Here is a 13,606-nt window from a genome sequence, read left to right as displayed (position 1 = left end):
CATGAGGGTAAAGGTAGATTTCTTGTAAGAAAACACAGAGTATTTGCATCATTACTACCGGAGGTTATCACAGAGGTTGATAATTGCAAACTCTGCTGGGTGTTTTGCTTATTTTGACATGATAAAAAATATGTCCTGAAATTATGTAATAAAGTGTTGAAAGTGGCCCTTAAGTGTTTAGACGATGTGTTGGATCCAGGTTATCAGACAGATGATGGTCATGGACTGGGAACAAATGTAAATAGTTCAAGCCAAACACAAGGACAGTTCCATAAGCAGGTGAGCAGAGCCTTGGAATTGAGCCCCAGTGTTGTTTTCCAAGATTTTTCATTTTTTTGGTCCATTCTCATGTTCAAAACGGGTGCCAGACAAATTGACACCAGAAACGATATGCCCTTGAAAAAAATCTAGATTGATACTCGAAGATATGAAATATGAGATTCCTTTAGTGCTTGAGATATTTCAACTAAGTCATTGGATAACATGGATAATGCATATTTTTGTTCAGAACCGAACAAATTAATGCACTTATTTCAGTTTTACTCCCATATTTGCATTTTGTTGTTTGTTTTTTGTACCATTTTTTGTATGCATTTGGGATGGGCTCATTAAAAACATGAACAATTGAGAGTTTGTTTGCTTTCTAAACAAAAAAACTATATTATCTTAATAAAACAAAAAAAATACTGATTTATGCCAATATTTGTGTGTGTCAGTTATATTTGAAAGTTCTTTCACTTTTGTTCTATTACCAGTCATTCAAAAAGAATCAAACGCATTGTTTTTAGGGGTCTTGCCATACCTTTCAATATCTTAGATTATGAAAAGACTTGAAGTGTAAACACATCCACGACTCGATCGAGAAGAAAGCATTTTGGCGTCCTTGGCATTTGAGACGAGTCGTAAAAAGTGTTGCATTGCTTTGCTGTATGCAAACCCCGGCGCAAAATAGCGGAGATTGATTTATATTAAGAATAAATCAGCTCAAATCTACATGTATCTGGGCCAGTAATTGGTAACTGACACCCCCCCCCCCCCACTGGGGATTGAAAATGTGAAACATGGTCCATAAAGAATACAGGTGTAACATTTTGTATGTGCTTCAATGTAGAGGACTTATTGACAAATATGCATTTCTTCCCGCGGCTGTGACCCAGATAAACAGATCTAAAGACGCCAGCAAATGCATATTATAGGATTTGGAAGGCTTTGAGCACCAATGTTAGGTCTCCCTGTTTACAGTTATACAATTATAACATGATTTTGTCTACAAGTTTGAAAGGTACCAGACTATGTTCTTTTCTACTTTTGTAACATTGTGATAGCCCTACTCATATGACCCTGTGGCGGTGTTACATAGAAACAGTTATAGCGGAAGAATTTATCCAACTTTGATGTCAGCAGACATATATTTGAAGTTGTGATGCTTTGTAGCAGTCTAAATGACAGCATCAGTAGGGCAGGCTCTTTGGCATGCTGCTCTTTCTTTGTTGTTGTCAGTCACCTCACATGTAGTCACGTGTACTCTTGACAGCAGAAATATAAAAATGGTTTTCATGAGAGATTTGAGCATCTCAGCCAATAACTTATTTTCAATGGGTTTCTTACAAAAAAAACAAAAAAACAAAACCCCCAAAACAACAACAACAAACAACAACAACAAACAGCCTTTGTAAGCAGACAAATGATTTGTGTTACATGTACCTACATGTACATGATAAGTCAAATTTCACCTACATGTACATGTAGCTATGAATCGTAAAGTGTTATTGGGAGTGGGAAGGGAATTGATTAGAACAGAGAGTGTAGTCACGAAGACCATGGAATGCCAAATACTTTACTAATTCCTTTGACGATTGCTATTGTTCTTTCCTTTATCCCTGTACCACACTACGACTCTGTACATAACATTCCTTGTGGAGCAACCCTCTCTCTAGAATTCCCCTTTGGAATTCTTTGGCTCCTATTGCCTTAGTCAGGAAGACAAAAGGATTCCAAAGACTTATCTAAAATATTAAATTCTTTGGAGATTAAAACTGTTTTTTCTGTTATCCCTTGTGGAACATCCCTCTCTTAAGAATTCCCCTTTGGAGACCCTTGTTCTATTGTCCTCAGTCTCCATAAAGCACCAAACAAAAGGAAGCAGTTAAGATCAGTTCATCGTTTACCCCCAACGGAATGTTCTATTATTTTCTAGCAGGCCAAGCTCTTCAACTGTCTTGTGTTACATGCATAATTAGTCCAAGTTCACCTTACGACCCACCAATTACATCTAATATCAAGTAATGTCGCTCCACGTTTGATAAAGCATTGATGCATTGATGACAGACAAACTCGCTGACATTAAAAACTAGTCACAGATGTTTCCGACCGCTCGTGAAGCGGCCATAATTGTTGAATCAACGAGCAGCAAATATCACCACCGAGTATTAAGATATCCTTCTACTTGTAACATCATTTGGAATTGACTTTTATCCTCAAGCTGGGTCGGAGCTGGGGATGCTGTTCGAGAGCGTCTAGAAATGTCAGGCTTGTTATCATAGAAAGAGTATCAAAATAGTCATGTTGGCTGCTAGTGCACTGTATCGTCATGGATATTATCGTTGGCAAAAATTGTTCTCCTTGTTGCTCTCTTCTATTGCAGAATAAAGGTTTAATTATTACAAGATTATGGCTAGGAACCACATTTTGGTTGTTTTTCAGGGAGAAGTACAGCTGACCTAGATAATTTTCTCCTATGACTTATGACAGGTCTTTTTTTTTTTTTTTTTTTTTTCTCTTCAGCCGCGCCACGCATCTGGAACTCTCTACCACTTAATCTTCGATCTTGTCTTTGTACTGCAAAATTCAAGTCTCTTCTCAAAACTTATCTTATGTCACAGATTTTCAATGACTAATTTTGTTGTGTCTGTTTTTTTCTTTGTGTTGTGTTTTTGTTTTTGTTTTGTTTTTGGTTTTACTGCGCCTTGAACACCCAGCAGGGTGGATATGTGCGCATTACAAGTCTTATTATTATTATTATTATTATTAAAGCATGTTCGTGCATTATTATAACCCCTTGCAGTCTTTTGATTCTATGCCAAGGTTTTTTAATTTGTGTGGCTGTTCCGTTTCGTTCTAAACTAGACTCATCAGTTATTAATCTGAGGGTGTTGTAGTTGTCAGGCCGTGTCCAAAGCGGCAAATTTGGCTACGGCTACGGCTAGGTCAGCGCGTCTGCCAGTGTTGAAGAATAGGCAGACGCGCACGATTTAGCCGTAGCTGTAGCCAAAGTAGCCGCTTCTGACTCGGCCTTAGAATGGGGTTTAAAACCATAAAGCACCAGACTGTTTACACGGAAAACTCCACGGAATGGCAAAGGCGCGTCCATAAAATTGGTCTCACAAAATTCGCATGCACAGTGATGCACTCAGCGTTCTCCAGGTTCTTTTTCTATGGTTTGACTGCATAGGTCTGCACAAGTCACTGTTCAACTGCACATACTCACATAAAGGAACAAAAATGTCTGCACCTTTAAAAAATGTCTTACTCCCAGTTCCTTATAACCATCCAGGCGTTAAGTGATGAATGTATTATTTTAGTCTGTCGGGGGAATGTTCAATTCCAAAAGGGACAAGACTTGAACTTGTAGAGTATTCTGTACAAATTATTAAATGAGTCATCGCCCCCCAAAAACAAAAACACTTCAGAATATTTTGGTTGAGTAGACAGCATTAGTTATGCTTGAAGTGGCAATGACATGTTAAATTCATTGGCAATATAACACCCTGCCTTTAACACCCTTTGAGGAGGAAAGGGGATCTCTCTGGACATGGTTTTTAAAGATTTGCTCCGATATTTTTATACAAGTAAGAGCAGTTACCTTTCAAGCGGAGGATGGTGGGGGAAAGTTTCAGGCACGAAACGTTCAGTGCTGGGAGAATAATTCATGTGCATTTCTCGTTCTTGATGAGCTTAAGCAGATGCACTTGGGAGGTAATTCATTACAATTCAAATGGACCCGTTAGGACATCTCCAGGGATTTATCGTTACACATTAAATCCCGTAATTGTGAATTTATCATGAATTTGTACCCATACTGGCTCCAGTCTAGTCTCATAGATAAGACTCAAGTATGACGTTAATTATAATTTAATGGACTCTCGTTTACTCTAATTTAGAGACATTTGGATAGTCTTGTTTAATATATCATTAACGTCATCAGATTTGACAAGCAGATCGAAGTTGGATAAGATTGAATTAAGTGGTAATATTTCATGTAAGTTTTCTGAGTTGTATTGTGTTGCAAACTGATGTGCGGTTTATGACTGAATGCATCAACAACTTGGGAAGGCTATGAAGATTAAGCAAAGGTTATTTGCCTTTACTTGTAAATTTTATAGCTGCTTGGATTTAGAGAACATATTTTGCAAATAATGTTTAGATCAAGTAAGCAAAAATGATAACTCTTCCTTCGTACAACTTTTGTATATAGTTTGTTGAACTTTATTTGTTTATTTATTTGTTATTTTTTTTTTTTTTTTTTTTTCTTTTCTTTTCTTTTATTTCATTTTTTTTCTTTTTTTTTTTTCTTATAGGGGGAGTTCAGTTTAGAGAATTTTGTAAACAAAAGTTTATAAAATTTCAATATGAAGATGTGATTTGAAATAATTCAGATATTATGGAATGATAGCATATAATTCAAACCATTATCAACAGTTAAATTATACCACCTTTTTAACTAGGTTTTTACAATATTCGATGAGTTATCAGATTTGACATGTTGATCAGCAGCAAGAATTGCCCTAATGAAGTCAAATTATGTAAACGCAATATTCCTCTGGAGGTTTTTTAGCTCGTAGCTTGATTAATTCATTTCTATAACCATCAGCGCAATCTTCCTAGGGTCGAACGGGGTATTTCTCTTATGGGAATTCATTGAAGCACTACTACACAAAGCCAATGAGGTGGGACTCCATCCAAAGAACAATACTACACTCCTGCATCCCCTGATGTCGCTACACGGCAACGCATCACTCTATTAAATGCAATCACCGTGACGATAGGTTGCATGCATTGATGTACTCATTCACATCATCTCTGGAGTCTAGGAGGAAAGCAACAACATCATGGAGGGAAGTAGACGAGCAGGAAGTAACGGAATCTCACCTATAAAGGATGAAGAAGAAGACGATTTGGGCATCGGAGGTAGGTTTGGAAAATGTCTCTAGGAGGCAGAGTTTTTCCTTGGGTTTTGAGTAGTGAAAGGTTAAGATGTCTTGAAGGCGATGTCCTAGTGTTGTTTTTGAGCTCAGAAGAGAGGAAGAAATGCGTTTGGGTTTCGATGATGGTGGATGATGAAGAAGAACATTGGTTTCCATGGGAAAATTTTGTGGTCTTGGTTTCTAAGGAGAGTCACATGGGATGAGATGAATTTGATGTTTGTTGGGATGTTTAGAATTCCCTGTTTCTAAGAATATTGTTGATCAGAATAAATTATAGGAAAAATAGAAGATAGTCATTGAAAAATGTAGGTAATAAGATTTTTCCGCAGATATGTTTATTAATCATTTATGTGAATTAATAGGCATAGATGAACATCTGTGTCTATGGAAATGCTGGCATCTGTTTTATGAATCTACTGATGGGTGAGCGTTTTTGGAATCAAATGATGTTTTTAAAGATTACGGAGGTTTTTTGTGTGTGATATTGGGAAGAGGAATGGAAGAGTCTAATGTTTAGGCGTTGATGTGATTTTCACGGATGAATGATGACATTGAACTTATATGGGATTTGAGGCATTGATCTTCTTGGGAAATGCTGCTATTTTTTTCTCTGTATCACGCTCTCAGAAATCTGCATGCGTCATATAGATCTTTTTTACAAAACATTTCTTTTTTAGTAAATCCATTGGTTGTACAACGAGGTGACCTATACTGCCACAATCGTGTTTGAAGAAAATTGTGATTGAAGTTGCACTATATATAAATTAGTGTAAAATTACAAAACTATTGCATAGTAGTTACTGACACCTGCAGAAAAAGGTTATCGGTAATGAGTGTATTAATAATTTGTATTAAAAAAGATAATTTATTCGACAGATACATTGTAGGTCACTTAGTGGTAAAGCGACGACGAATTGTAATGTTCATGCTAAGGAATTGTTTGTGAATGTACTGTAATAGTTCTATTAAATGATTTTGAGTTGAACAAAGACAAATTTACTAGAGCAGGAATTGAACCTGCAACCTCCATATTGCTCTACCAACTGAGCTCGAGCCCTTTGTTGGCGGTCTCCCTATTTACTTGAAAGTTTTATTAAAAATTAACACTCCCTTGGAAGACATTTGTGGTCATTCCTGTTAAACTTGGTACAGCTAACAAATTAATCAAAGTAATAATAATAATACTTGGTTCCTATATAGCGCTTTATCACACCCCTAAAGGGGCGTATCAAAACGCACAGTATTTTTCTAGCAAGTAGCAGTTTTATTTTGAAGGGAACCAGTCGGGTCATTCAAGAGTTAGTTCGAGTGTGCACAATGGTTAACTAAAGGTTGACCATTTTGACTCGAACCCAGGCTGGTCGACCATTGGTTGACTACTGTGGTCGACCATTTGGAACCAGCCTCGATCCCATGGTTTCTTCACTGGTCCCAACAGCATGTTCCATTCTAACATGTGTAAGCGCTGAGGGGAACCAGTGACACTTTAGCGAAAAGGTGGAAGGTTGACTAGTCTACCAAACGAGTCGTTCGGGTGAGTACGTCACTGCGCATGTGCATTGCTAGTCTGTGGTTGACCACTGGTGGACCAAATGTGCGCACTCGAACTTGCTCCAAGTTACATGGGGGTTAACATGGTTGGTAAACTATACTATAGTTAGTAGCAAATTTAGTGTACATTCAGCAGGTTTTGTCTCAGTCAGCTTTTGATTTGGGATTTTTCTTGTGTTTATTCATATATTCTTTTAAATTATGCATTGCTTAAACACCATGACCAACAACAACTTGTAGTATGGCATTACACACACAGTATAAATAAAGTAACAGATTTATTTGACGTAGATGTAAATTGTTTAATTGAATATTACATGCCAAGTATTTGCAGTCCAAACACGTTTATGAGTTGTTATATGAAAGGGAAATATTTACTTTGTATTTAAGTCTGTTCAAATGGATATCTGGAGGTGAGCCATGAAATAATTTATTTATGTTTTAGTTTCCGCGGTGAATTTAATGGTTCTAGGGATGCAAATCTAACTGTGCTTCTTTTACAGAATTTAAAGGCAGTGGACACTATTGGTAATTACTCAAAATAATTATTATGTAGCATAAAACCTCACTTGGTAAACGAGTAATGGGGAGAGGTTGATAGCATAAAACATTGTGAGAATGGCTCCCTCTGAAGTGAAGTAGTTTTTGAGAAAGAAGTAATTTTACATGAATTTGATTTCAAAACCTCAGATTTAGAATTTGAGGTCTCAAAATCAAGCATCTGAAAGCACACAACTTCGTGTGACGAGTGTGTTTTGTCTTTCTTAGTCATCTCGCAACTTCGACGACCAATCAAGCTCAAATTTTCACAGTTTTGTTATTTTATGCATATGTTAAGATACACCAATTGAGAAGACTGGTCTTTGACAATTACCAAATGTTGAGATACAACAATTGAGAAGACAGGTCTTTGACAATTACCAATAGTGTCCAATGTCTTTAAATGTATCTTGCTGGGTATTACTTTTCTTTTGGAATTTTGGATATGTGGATGTTCCAGACTCCAAGCTTTGGATAAACCAAATGCAAATTACTGTTCCCTTTCGGAATACATTAACGCAGATACCCGTGTTAATTTTTCAAACTGGCGTTCACTAAAGCTGAATTGTTTGCACTCAACCGGAGGCTTTTAGTGTTGCCAAGCAACTAGGATCTTACGAAGGAATTTATGTATGAAATAAGAATTCCGGAGGATTATACAAGATGCTTGATCAAGAAGATTATCTTTTTATGAGATGATTTGTGAAACAGTGAGATTATTATACATGTATGGAACCTTGGAGTTAAAATGGGTGTGGCCTATAATACTGACTGTGGCTGACACACTTGCTATGGCTGACACTTGGGCCCAAGTTCTTAGAGCTATTTTAAAGCACCTAAAGTAGCTATAAACACAATACAATTTTGCTTACCAGAATAAGGTTATCAGCCAAACTATCATGTCATATGTATAATTTTTGACTGGTGTCCTGCTCATTTCTGCTCAAATTCTGTTGTAATTACTCAAAATAATTATTTGAATAAAACCTTACTTAGTGACAAGTAATGGGGAGAGGTTGATGGTATAAAACATTGTGAGAAACGGCTCCCTCTGAAGTAACGTAGTTTTTGAGAAAGAAGTAATTTTCCTCGAATTTGATTTCAAGACCTCAGATTAAGAACTTGAGGTCTCGAAATCAACCATCTAAACGCACACAACTTCGTGTTACAGGGGTGTTTTTTCTTTCATTATTATCTCGCAAGTTCGATGACCTATTGAGCTCAAATTTTCACAGGTTTGTTATTTTATGCATATGTTGAGATACACCAACTGTGAAGGCTAGTCTTTGACAATTACCAATAATGTCCACAGTCTTTAAATTAAATTGGGATCTGACTCTTTTTACCCCACATTTTGTTATAGTTCGAAAGTGAGAAAGAAAAATAAGGAATGCACCTTGATTAGGTGTGTATACAAGCTTCTTCAAACGTGTGAAAGTAAGCTTTACGGTTAACCAGTTTTAATTACAGTTCTTAAAGCATTATGGCTCATTGAAGCTGCATAAACTTGATAACCTCAAAATTGCTTAGCACTTATACATTTTACTTAGAAAAACAGACACCTACCAAAGATGCCATGTAATTTGCACTGCCTGAGTAGTGCCCTGATTTTACTTTGCTTAGCAACACTTTCTTCTTCACAGCTTCATGAATTTGCACCGTGTTTCTGCTAAGTGGACATTAGCCAGTCACCTAAACATGAGCCACTTTGCATAGCCCAAATGCAAGCCTCAACGCTCGAACCCAAACACCGAATCATACATCATGCCCACGGGAGCGACTGATTCTAAATTGAAAAAATGAATGGCGTCGCATCTGCAACGATCAAATGACGCTTTAATTAAAGATGACAAGAAGTAGCTTCCACAAGAGGGTTAAGGAAGGATCTCTTGCATCTATGACTAATTTAAGATGTAGATCTTGCAAGATCATATGTGGTTTAAATTACAGCAAGATTGTTCTTGGCTACAAGCTATCCCCCATCCCCAACACACAAACACACTCCAACAAATCAACTAACAAAGAGTTTATCAATAGCCTTGCAAAAATTTGATTTGAAACAAATTACATTTACTTGCAACTATGACTAATTTAAGATGAAGATCTTGCAAGATTATGTGGTTGTAAATTACAGCAAGATTGTTCTTGGGTACAAGCTAACCCCCCCCCCCCCCTCCCAGCACTTACACACTCCGACAAATCAGCAGGAAACAAATTTATTGATTGCCTTGGAAGAATTTGATTTAAAACAAATTTAATTTTAATAGAAAGGATCTTGAAAAGATTGCTACAAGCACGTCTTTAATTTTGTTTGCTGAGGGTGTACTCTAACGCTTTTCACACTCAGATGATTTTGTAAACAATCCACCGTAAGGCTTTCTGCACGACTTCATAAGAAGCGCTGTACATCTAAGACTCCAAGAACTGCTATAAGTCCCTGGATACTATCTTATCATCTTGTCGTCCGAGCTTAATGGGCAAGAAGCACGTTGGTTGTGTTGAGAGAAGGGAATATTCCATAGCAATGCAGAAGCTCAATGCAGCGAGAGGCACAATTTGTCTTCTTATAGACGTTGTGATAACACTGGACGAGGGCAACCTCTTGTAAATCGGTTTAGATAGGTCAAAAGAAAGATATATAGACCTTTCTTTGCAAAGACACAGCTGTAAGTTTTGCCAACCATGGCTGGCAAATGAGCGACTTTCACAGACCAACAAAATACCAACAAAATTTTGTGTACAAACCAATGTGAGTGTCTGTTTGAGAAACTTTTAATTTATCTAGATCGTACAAAGTTTCTCTTCGTGACAACTCAGACGATGACGTTAATATGCAATAACCTTAGGTCATGCTACTTAAATCTAATGAGCTATAACAAACTTTGTGCTAAAAGTTAGGCTAATTTTTCAAACAAACTAAAATTCCTAACATGTATCTGATTGTTTACATTTAGACCATTAGTGAGAAAAAAAAAGTCAAACAAAATTTGCCAAATGTCAACCTATAGTTCATCACAATTCTCTGCTGTTAAACCAACCAAGGGAGGATGGAGGGTTACTAGAATGATTTATTATCACAACTGTTTTAAATTGGTTCTTTTCTTGTTAAATGTTTACACTTAAGAGGTCATAAATTCAGATAATTTTTGACAATCTTTCCTCAATTTCTTTTCTGTTGCAGGGGACAAGTCTTTGGGCGTTTGCGTCTATCTTCTGATGGGCTGCTCATATCTTATTGTATTTTTCACCCTGCCTGTGTCCTTATTCTTCTGTCTCAAGGTAAATAGAACTCTCAAACCTGTTTATTTATTAATCAAACAATATAGTTTATAGGCAGTGGACACTATTGGTAATTACTCAAAATAATTATTAGCATAAAACCTTACTTGGTATGAGTAATGGGGAGAGGTAGATATGTAGTATAAAACATTGTGAGAAACGGATCCCTCTGAAGTGACGTAGTTTTCGAGAAGGAAGTAATTTTCCACGAATTTGATTTCGAGACCTCAAGTTTAGAATTTGAGGTCTCGAATTCACTCATCTGAAAGCACACAACTTCGTGTTACAAGGGTGTTTTTTCTTTCATAGTTACATTGTATCTCGCAATGACGACCAATCAAGCTCAAATTTTCACAGGTTTGTTATATTATGCATAATATGTTGAGATACACCAAGTGTGAAGACTACTAGTCTTTGACATTTACCAATAGTGTCCAGGGTCTTGAAAAAGAAAATTGAAAATAAGAGTTCGGAACTTGTTTTTTGGAGGAAAAACAGTGAAGGGAGGTTTAGTAAATTTTTACTGCATTATACAATGCTACATTAAAGGGACAGGTTGCCTTAGATCAGGTGTGTTTGTCTATGAAAAGCATTTGAAACAGTTTGTTATAAAATGTATATGGTTAAAAAGATGTTCTAAAAGTAGAATACATTGATCCACACAAATATGCCTCAAAACTGCGTGGTTTTCCCTATACGTTATGAACTAACACGGCACGCCATTATGTGGAGTCAAGTTTTTTACTCCATGAAATGGCCGACCCTGTTAGTTCGCAAAGTAAAAGGAAAACCATGCAATTTTGAGGCATGTTTGTGTGGATCTTTATATTATACTTTTATCTAAAAACATCTTTCTAACCGAATCAATTTCATAACAACATGTTTTGAATGCGTTTCATAGACCAACTCGAGCGATTCAATGCAACGTTTCCCTTAAACTTATCTTTACATTAAAAAAATGAAAAAGTAATCATATAGCTTGTTTTTCTCGATACTTTAAAATATCCTGAGATATCCTGAACTTAGAGTGTTATTATCAACCGTGGGTACTTAATTGAGACATTATCATATTTGCATAGCAGGAAATCAATTTTTTTGAGAACAGGGAAAGGCTGTGTTTGTCTAAGAATATTTTTGGAGCTCATCGTTGAGCACATGGAAAAAATGCCTTACTCCAGTTGTTTTGACTGCAGGCGAAGGTGATCACACTGACAATCAAGGTGTCATATTTTATCTTCTGAGGGTGGACACGAGGAGGTGTTTACTGTATCTTCAGCTGAGTAGAGAAAAAAAGGGGTTTCCTAAGAGACAACCTCTTCTATTCTGAATTATAGAAGATTTCTTATCGCCCGTCTGAAATTCGGTTACGTATTTTGATGATGAGTAAAAGCTGTGTTTATCTTCCCTGGAGTGTTGTCTTCGCTCCTCACGAAAAATGTCAAACCTGAAATATTTTTGGACACACCCTACGGACTTGGAGCTAGCTGTTTCATTTCCTCTCTATGTTTTACCCTGCATTAAAGCAACGGGCATCTTAGTTAACTGTCAAAAACTTGTATTCTCACTTGGTGTATCCTAACATAATATGCATTAAATAACAAAGCTGTGACTTTTTTTTACTCAATCGGTCATCAAAGTTGTAAGAGAAACACACCCTTGTTGCACAAATTTGTGTGCTTTCAGATGCCTAAAAAAAGGTGCAGGCCTGAGGTCTTTAAATATTCTAGTGAGAAATTACCCCTTTCTCAAAAACTACACTACTTTGTCGGGAGCCATTTGTTTTTATACAATAGTTTATACTATTAACAGCTCTCCATTGCTCATTACCAAGTAAGCCTTTATGCTGATGATTATTTTGAGTAAATCCATTAGTCTCCACTGCCTTTAATGTAAAACCTGCAAAAGTAACAGTACAGTGTTTCAGCCCAAAGGTTTTTTAATTTTTTTTTTTTTGAGAAGTGAAAGTATTAGATGTGCTCTACTGACAAATATTTTGCTGTATGAAGAACAAAGTGGCGTATGAAAGAACAAATTGATGATGTATCACCCTTTGTTTATATTGAATGTGAAGCATCTGTTCCAATGATTCTCAAAGTATTTTAAAATACATCAGGATGATATTCTTCAAATTCTTATCTGATTCCAATGTTGTACATTGTACCTTCGGAAAACTAATGAGAGTGTTATTTAATAGCCTATTGACCCAATTCACCTGCCGCCATCATAATAATCTTGAGTTGCGCTATTTTGGGAGTTGTTGTTGTGTCGTGTTGAACAGTGAAGTGTGCATTGTATGTTAGTCAGCGTTTACAGGCTCTCTGTATTTGCACTCTCAAAATGACAGCTTGGCACAGTCAGTTTGTGGAAATGGTTCAGTATTAATGTAGGTAAATGAATGTACTCGACAAGGTTTTCCCGCCTTTTTTTAGATTCAAATGCCTCAAAATTGACATTTTCAATTTACAAAGGATGCTCAATATTAAATATTTGAAATGCTTTTAAGTAAAAAGACGAATAAAACATAATTTGGAGATTGCCTGTTAGGCATTGACATTATATATGTACATTTTTATTTTGTCAATTTCACAGGTATAAATACTAAGTGCACTAGTGCAGTGATAAAAACGATAATAAAAAACTTATTTACACAGAAAAACAGTTTGATAATAATATGCAGTTCCTGTGTAGCAATTTTCCCACCCTAAGGGTGTCCCAAAGCACTCATTATGTTTTATACAAGTACTCAGAGCTATATATGGAATCTAGAAGACCCATTTTACATGAATATACGTATAGCACCTTGTAATGGTTTACAAGGTGATGTGGCGCAAACTTGATGCAGCATCTTGCTAGGACACAGCACGCATGACTAACAGCTTTTAGTCCCATCATCTAATCACCGAAGCAACAAACTCAAACCCACTCCATTGGCCCTTCCATAGCAAGACAGCCAAGAACTACTTGAAAAGATACAATTTTAGAAAAGTAGTACAGAGATAATCTGTTTGCCATAAAAACAGTCAAAAATTATA

General features: G+C 36.4%; 1 protein-coding gene across 3 annotated transcripts in view; it reads left to right on the top strand.

Annotated features, from left to right (window-relative positions):
* Positions 1–13,606, top strand: part of LOC117302961 (stomatin-4-like) — a 28,665-nt gene that overhangs the window by 6,117 nt on the left and 8,942 nt on the right. For 2 of the 3 annotated variants that reach the window (XM_033786961.1, XM_033786959.1), the window contains exon 2: positions 10,477–10,574. In XM_033786961.1, coding sequence (XP_033642852.1) covers positions 10,477–10,574 — 98 coding nt within the window. Of the gene's footprint in view, positions 1–4,976; positions 5,188–10,476; positions 10,575–13,606 lie in introns of those variants that run through there. The other variant, XM_033786960.1, reaches the window with a different exon arrangement.

Source organism: Asterias rubens, chromosome 19 (genome assembly GCF_902459465.1).
Source record: "Asterias rubens chromosome 19, eAstRub1.3, whole genome shotgun sequence".
Lineage (NCBI taxonomy): Eukaryota > Metazoa > Echinodermata > Asteroidea > Forcipulatida > Asteriidae > Asterias > Asterias rubens.
This window is presented reverse-complemented; position numbering and strand designations above follow the sequence as displayed.